This window comes from Geospiza fortis, unplaced genomic scaffold, assembly GCF_000277835.1.
Source record: "Geospiza fortis unplaced genomic scaffold, GeoFor_1.0 scaffold396, whole genome shotgun sequence".
NCBI classification, from domain to species: Eukaryota; Metazoa; Chordata; class Aves; order Passeriformes; family Thraupidae; genus Geospiza; species Geospiza fortis.
The window spans coordinates 2,225,390-2,233,748 of NW_005054345.1; the positions used below are offsets into that span (position 1 = coordinate 2,225,390).

Genomic DNA, 8,359 nt, shown 5'->3' on the forward strand with positions numbered 1-8,359 from the left:
TCATTTCTGGGATTTTCCCAGAAAATACTGGGTAATAAACCAGAAATGTCCTCTTTTATCTGTTCTCCCTTTAACTCTCTCTTCTCTGTCCAGCACAGATGGGGGTTGGGAGGTAGGCAGGACTTACGTAAGGAACACCAAGTGCTGACGTAGGGTGAAGTGAGTCCTTCTGAAGTTCCTGTCCTATTTAGCCTTCTCTCTTCAGTCACTACAGAGATGTTCCACCCAAGAGCACAACTCGCAGTCATCGTGACTGAGCACTCCCTCTCTGGGAAGGATTCAGGTTAAATCAAAGCCAGCTGCTTTAGAGAGGGGCAGGAGGCTAAGAAGTTAAACAAAATAATAATAAAAAATGCAATCTAGAACCTATACAGATAGGAAATCTGCTCTTGTGGTTCAAATAAATAACTCTAAGGTATTTAAGCCTCATGCACAGAAAACAATTTTGTAACTTTTTAAGTCATCCTCTTGCATTGTTGTTCTGCCCTAATAACTCTGAAATGTGCTACTCATCTCTCCCAGTTAAATATCCTGTTTCACAAGCCCACTCCTAGATATCTGAAACTGCACAGCATTTCTATCTAGCTTTAGGCATCTAGCATTCCAAAGAATTAATATTTAAACTTATTATAAAGGAATGGGGATTGCGTTAAGCATGTAGTATTTAGCAAAACATTCATACCAATAAACTGCTGTGTTGCTTGTCTGAAGCACATTTATTATCCTTTAAACTCAAAAGAAAGATTATGCTCCAAAACTGACACATGTATCTGTTTTCCTTTTAATACAACCAAGACTCAGATAGGATTAGAGAGTGGAAGCTATCAAATTTCAATTTTAACAATACACTTAAAATTATATTATCTTTCTTTGCCTAGGGGATTGTTGACTTCAGTATTTAAGTGACTTAACCATAGCAAATTGTGAAAAAGCACTGAATCACAGCACTTATTTTAAATAATCCTAGACCCTCTACCCCTTCTAGGGAAGAGCCTCATGTTAATATTTTTATACATATTACTGCTCTTATATCTCTTGATTATATATATCTATGCATGAGTAAAGAAACTTTAACCTGTTGGAAGACATCACTAATTGGTATTTTTCCTCTTATATTAGCCTTTGATTTACACCTCACATACGTTCTCCCAAGCCAGCACATGTAATTTATTTACAGCACTGGAAGGCAGGCAAAATACATCATCTACTGTTATACAACCTTCTACAAGGTATTAAAATACCAGGCCTCTGGAGACACACTTCATATAGTTCAGCAAGTTCCAAAATAAACCAAACCAACCCCCTAAGCACTTAAAACAACAATGGACATCTGTATTAAAAAGTTAGTTTTTTTCTGTATTTGATGATGTCGCCTTAGTGTCATTTTTCCCTCTGGCTAATATGCAAACAACATGTAAGAATGAATTTGCCTACTCCTCATTGTAAAACAACTAACAACTCTATAGCTCCCACAAAGCCTTCTTATCACACACATAAATGCCAGAATTAAGTGTAGTTTATGATGTTTTGCATTCATTTAACCCTTAGAACAAATTTGGTGTCGTAAATTCAATCACAGTGCTCCTTACCAATCCATTCAGCAAGATAACCACATATACATTCAAGCATAATGATGGAGAAGTCAAGCATAATTATTAGAGTTAAAGCAAAACAGTTGCTTTAAATAAAAAGATGTTAAGCACTTTGAGTTGGGATCAACCTTGTAATGCTCAAACCTCAGCACCTTGGGATCAACCTTGTAACGCTCAAAACCTGAAAATAACCTAAAATACAGAATTTGGATCAATTTCCTACTGCAGCTCTGGAAATGTCTCATCTGTTTTACAAGCAGTCCTCTGCCTACAAATAATCATTAACAATCATTTCATATAGTCAAGCTAATGACTGTAATAAAAAAAAAAAGTCCTTGTTCCAGGTAATCAGTGAAGCACAGATTCTCAGAACAGAAAGTTCAGGTTCCAACCAAGATTTCACATACAGGGTGCCAGAAATGGAACAGGAGGGGAAGGAAAAAGGGGAACTCTGCCTCTGTTCTTCAAAGCCTGTGCAAAAGGTAGTGCCACGCTGGTGTGCACCGATGTTATCTGAATGGAGGGACCGGCCCTTGCTTTTCTTTACACGCCCCATTTGCAGGCAATAAAACGGCCCGAGTGGTTTTAACTGGTCCTTCTATGTCACTGTAACGCTCCCTGCTCCCGGCAGAAGATAACAGCTGTGCCATGTTCCCAAACACATACTTTTGCTATTGTTTGCACATTTGTGGGGCAAGATTATGCTGCACCACAGCCAGTGAGCGCTGCCCTTGCTTTGGAACCCTGTATTCTGAGTTACAGCAATGTGCTGGGAAACAACGTTGGGTGGCTGAGGGAAAAAAGAGCAAACAAACCCCAGACTATTAAAAGCCGTTTCAGGCACTGTGAAATGATTACTAGATTGCACGCCTGGTTCAAGCTTGTTGACATACAATGATAGAAATCTGGAGTGCAAAATGGAGTGGTTTACGTCTATTTTCCCTCTCCAATTACCCTGCCATCAACATCTTCAACAGTTCTAAAATCACTAAACAGCAGAATTTCTAGAATAATGGTAATTACGGTACTGAGCATGGAAATTATATTCACAGTACTACAGATTTCTCTCATAATCCATACGTTATTCCACTTCCTAGCTTACAGATGGATTTAATAGAAACTTGTTATTTGCTCTACAAGCTTTTCCCTGTACACAGGAAAAAGAACTCCTGTAATATTAGGATTGAAATACTGACCCACCTAAAGTTAGTGGCAAGACTCCTACTGATATTAATAATTTAGGGTAAAATTTTGTCCTTATTCAACAAAAAACCAAACCACTTTACTACAATGAAGCAGTACAGTGCCCTTGAAGACATTCACTTTAAATTTAGCCGTTTCACAAAAAAGAATCTTGTAGCCCTCCCAGAATATAATCTCAAGTATACTAAAGATTCTCAGCATATACTTAACAGTTTATGCGTATACAGGGTTGAACTCTTAAGATACAAATAACGTATTCAGTTATATCTAAATGATAATTTAAATTGGTCTGTGTTCAAAAATTTGTAGTTGATGAGATTGCTCACAGGAACAGTAATGTACATACCTAACCACTTGCAAGATGTAGACTTTCATTTTTTTCCTACTATAAAAGAAAAAAGGATATTTTTCTTCTCACTCCACTTAGCCCATCATATAATGACCTCCATTATTGTAACATTTTAAAGACAGAACAAGTAATTTCTTATTTTTAACTTCTATTCCTTCAAACAAAACTCAAATCAAATAAAAAATTTTCTTCCAATTATTGGACTTATTTCCTTGTTGAGAGTAATCTGACATTATCTGTTATTCCATATAATTCTGCACAATATTAAAATAGATACAACATTTATTCTCTTCAGCTTTTCCAGTAGCTGTAGTTTTTGTCATGAAGCAGAAAAGAGTTTATTTGCTTTTACAAGTACTGAACGCATTTATATGACTGGTTGATCATTAGATTTCCTGGTTTGTATTTGCTAAATATTCTCCACTAATGATTCTTAAATTACAATGGATTTAATGATTAGATACAATTAAATTATTTTAAATTAAATCCATGAAAGTCCCATCTTCAAGTCAGTGACTGATTTTGCAACACAAATCATTAGAACTTCCTTCAGCAGCAAGTAACTGAAAGTTATTTGCCTATTCAAGACAAGTAAGCATTATAGGCAGTTTAAGGGAGGAGAGGACAGCCACAATTTATTCCAAATGAATTTATGAACGCATTCTCCAATTTGCAGTTTCTTCTCCTTTCTCCTCTTACAAAACAAAATTAGGCAAAAAAGAGACCATGAAATAAAAATATAGCTCTGTAACTGCACATTCTGTTCAGACCAACCTTTCAATTCCTTTTTGTAGCAGAGTTCAAATGCAGCAAGGGAACTAGAGCGAAAATAAGAAATAATTACTACTGCAGTTCTACCTAAAACTGAGAGTTTAGAGATCACCATGAACCTGTCCCTGTCTCATTATCAGCCCATAACATATTTATCAGCTCTAGGCAGTCACACTTGCTCCAGTGAGATAATTCAGGTGAACACAGATAAGGTGTAAGAAAGAAAATGGCAGTCAGGCCCAAGATCAGTCAATTCACCTAATAAATCATAAAACCAAAGTATACACTTCTGCTTAAGATCCCAACAGTATAAGCTGTTACTTTCACAAGGACAGTCCTGACAACCAAGGAAACAGTCACAGGGGGATTAAATGGCAAGATTTACCCCTCCTTCTCAACAGTAGAAGGAAATTAATACATTTCAATACATTGGTTGGGTGTTTGCTGAAAGCAGCTACAGTTAACAACAAACAAAAAAAAAAAATCCAAGCCGTTTTCTCCTTGTCTGAATAAAACATACTCTCAACAAGGAAGCATCCAACTACTGCAACTCGACCAGCTTATTGTTTTGCCCACTGTAAGTTAATATCTGAAGTGGTTGCTGCAAAGGTCCGGGCCATTTGGATGATTTCCCAGTGGCACAGCTAACAGGATAAATCTCGTCATTTCTACTGAGTCATGAATTAGGTACACTGAACAAAACTGGAAAAGAATGAAAAGGAGAAGTGTTTCCTGGTAACAACCATAATCAATGTCATTTAGAAACTGAGATGTTTGGCATCTTTATAGATTACTCTTTTGTCACCACTAAAGCCTTCCCAAAAGCTTCTTTCCTGTAGACAATAAGTATTTTGCCGTGTTACTTTCAAAACTGTAATACCATAGCATGAAATTCAACAATGTGGAACCAAACCCACAGAATCCCAGGAAAACACCATAAAATGGACTTCATACCTTATGGTACAGTTATTCTAAGTCAAATGCCTCAAAAAAGCACTGTCTGTATGCAAATACTCTGCCTTGTTACACACAGGGAAATCAATGACCAAGAAAAGTGTGGTGCCTATCACAGCTAGCCACATCAGAAGGGGCTGGCTGGGTGAGAACTGGGCATTTATTTTAAACAGCTCCCAAACAGAACAAAATATGAAGCACAATTCCAAAATAGTGGTAATTTCAGCAAACAACCAACAGCTCCATCCTGAAAAGTTTAGACCCAAATAATCCAATTCCCAGAAATAATCCTCACCACAACCCCTCAACTTTTTGTTTGGCTCTTCAGAAAGTCCAAAAGACTTGCTCAGGCATGGAAGCATTTTGCAGGATCGTAACTTAAACACTGTGAAGCAGCACAGTAACACCACAGAGACACTGCAACAGCAGGATACTTCTTCCCCATTGTGATTACTTCAAAGCTGCCCTTTTTATTAGTAGAGCAGTGTATCATTTTGATTCATTCTTTTTGCAAAAAAAAATTAGAAAGTAGGACTTGTTTAGGAAAAAAAGACCTTACAGGCAACTATAAAAATCTGTTTTGCTCTTGTTAGAGAGCATCTTTTACACTCCCTACTTGCAGCTTTCAACTGTGGATAAACCAAAACCAGGAGGCACATTCTGTAATCTAACCCAGACTGCAGAGGGAATTACTGGGTACATGGCACTCTGGGGCTGGAGAACAGGAGACACATGGCACGATGGTCTGAATTCAAGCTGTCATCAGTTTCCTTCCCAAAACCTTTCACTGGGTGCATCTGAGTATTTCCCTCACTTCCACATCTTAGCTTTATCTTGGTATATCACATCCACATGCCATCCCAGTCCTTTATCTTCCTCAGAGAATCAGGGTTGGTGGGAGATGGTTTGCACAGCTCCTTGAAAGAGCAGCAGCTCTGCTGTCTGCAGCACAGCCCGCTTTAGATACGCTCTGATTTGTGAGCTGGAGCACAGTGAGCACTCCAAAATGCCCCAGTGGACATTAAAGCACTTGCTGACACCGTCCAGGTCAGAAGGAGCAGCACATCCCACACATTTTTAATCAGACTCAGAATTTTACTTTAAATTTTACTTTCCCTAACTCCTCCTAAAAATGTCTTGTTGGGGGGAAAAAAAGGCAAAATCAAACCAAACAAAAAACCCCAAAAACAAACAACAGGAAGCCACCCAAAACACTCAATGTTGCCATCTTTGGAAAAATCCAACATTATCCATCAAATCCTCCTGCTCAGTTAAATGAGCCCTCTCCTGCCCCTGGACACCTACTTACTCCCATGACTCAAGTCACCCATACACAAAGCAACCACAAGGTAACACCCTGGACAGAAAACATACTAAACAAAACCAGCAACAAAATGTAAAACACTTTTTTTCCCCCAGTGGTGAAAATGGGAAATTGATCAGTCAGGAAAGATGAATTAGGAACCTTCTCCCATGCCCACCTACATCTACTGTAAAAGTCCAAAGTGAATGTAAAGTTAAATTCTTCCTTTTTCCCTCCCTACACTCCTGCCCTCTGCAACAACAAGAGGGATATGCATGGAAAGAGGGCTAAAAGAGCTCAAAGGAAAAAAATATTTTAAAAGTATTTCAACAGTCTTCCTGGACAGGGCAATGCATGGGCAGGATTTTAAGCTAGTATGAACCCTGTCAAGTGGCACCAACCTCACCCGTGGGATCACAAGGGACTGGAACAGCCCTTGAGTCCCTTCCACAGGCAGCAGTTGCAGCAGGCACAGTACAAGAGCTTGTAGCTCTCCCTTTATACTACGTGAATCCTCCTTCTCCCCCCTCCGAACAGGAGCCTGTGTAACAGACCTTCATTTCATTCCTGCCAAACATTAACAACCTCTTTTTTTTTTTTAATCAGGAGAGAAGAATTGCAGCATTAACAAACAGAAAAATAAAAAAGGTAATTTATAACCTGCTGCTCCACTCTGTCTGTATTCAGTGGCGATGAACAAACACATCCTCGAGGCTGTAGGACAGACCTAGCACAGATCGAGGTGTTCATTAACATAACTTCGTGGCAATGAAAGGTGCCATCACCCTAGGTAACAAGCTCACAAAAGAGAATGTCACTAGTCCAAGGGCATGCAGCCTACTTTTGATTTTCAGAAGAATGGACGGAACTGGAAAAAATCCCAGTGAGAACAGTCTTACGGCAACAAGATAACTGCACTTACATATCTAAAATAGAGAACGGGAATAGACTGATAAGAAGAGAAAATAGAGAATTACCTTTTAACATTACAGAAAACATTGTCTTAATGTTAATAACTTTAGGTGTACGTATGTCTCTGCAAGCGACTTTGCAGCATAAAGAAATGCTCCGATTCCCTCTGAGCCCATCCAGTGACACCTTAGAGGGATTATTTTAAAACTGAATTTTGATTAACGAATTTCAGCCGAGTTAACCAGTTCTAGCTGAAAAGTGTAATGAACAGATTTTTAGTAGGCAACTCCTAACCCTACTTCAGTGCCACTTCTTTAACGATGGACAGCTGAAAACCAGGCATTTGCTAACTAGCAGAATTTGACCTTTCGGGCACCAGGAGTTCCCAAGTCTGAGGATTCACCACCTGAATCCAGCATTTGTGACATCTCCGTGAAATACAAACTATAAAATCCAAGCAACCGTGGTGAAACTGCTGAATAAGAACCAGGCATTTATTGTCAGCCAGGCACGCTCACAAACAAACACTCCACACGAACTCTCTGGCGCAGGACAGACCAGCCCAGTCTTCAGCACCAAGCCCAAAACAACCACGTTTGAGAAGCAACCGCAGGAGCAGCACCGGCTTAGGACAACTAAAGAAGATGCTGGTCTCAAGATTTTTTAAACACAATTTTTTAAATACTATTGAGAGACACTCAGCTTCACACTGGAAAAGTACAGTCTGGTTTATCCTGTCCCTCCAAGGTGCTCAGGAAAAAAAAAAAAAGTTTTAAAGCTTGAAGTTAAATAAACAAGTTAGGAAATACGCTAAAGACCAGAAAGGGAGGAGGGAGGGGGGGAAAAAAGCTTGTTACGTTTTTATTCGTGTGGTGAATAGGTTTTTGGTGATGGCAGTGTTTAGTTCATGCATTTTCAAACTCACCCTTCACGCTTTGATGTTTCTGCTGCTGGAAATACTCTTTCGAGCCTCTAGCGCATCGCAGCTCCTGCGCCCTGGGCAGAATCGGAATCCTCTCAAATATGCTGGGTCGTTTGGGGATGAAATCTAGCAGAGGTGCTGACATTTCAGGGGGGCTCTGCTGAGGCTCCGTGTGGTCACCGCCGTTACTGACAGATACTTTAAAGGACATCTGAGGATTCGAGTGGGCTTTACCAGCGCCGGGACGAGTCACCCGCGGCAGATCCTTCGGAGACGCTCCCTGGCATTTGTCGCTCACCTCGACGCGGGCGCTGCCTTTCTGAGCCGCGGCGAGCTCACAGTGCATGTCCGCT

At 39.7% G+C, this 8,359-nt stretch overlaps 1 protein-coding gene across 1 annotated transcript in view; it reads right to left on the bottom strand.

The window, feature by feature from the left end:
• GLIS1 (GLIS family zinc finger 1) overlaps window positions 1-8,352 on the bottom strand; it is a 177,796-nt gene extending 169,444 nt beyond the window's left edge. Inside the window, exon 1 of the mRNA XM_005422954.2 lies at window positions 8,010-8,352. Coding sequence (XP_005423011.2) covers window positions 8,010-8,352 — 343 coding nt within the window. The remainder of the gene's footprint in view (window positions 1-8,009) is intronic.
• Between the last annotated feature and the right edge of the window lie 7 nt (window positions 8,353-8,359).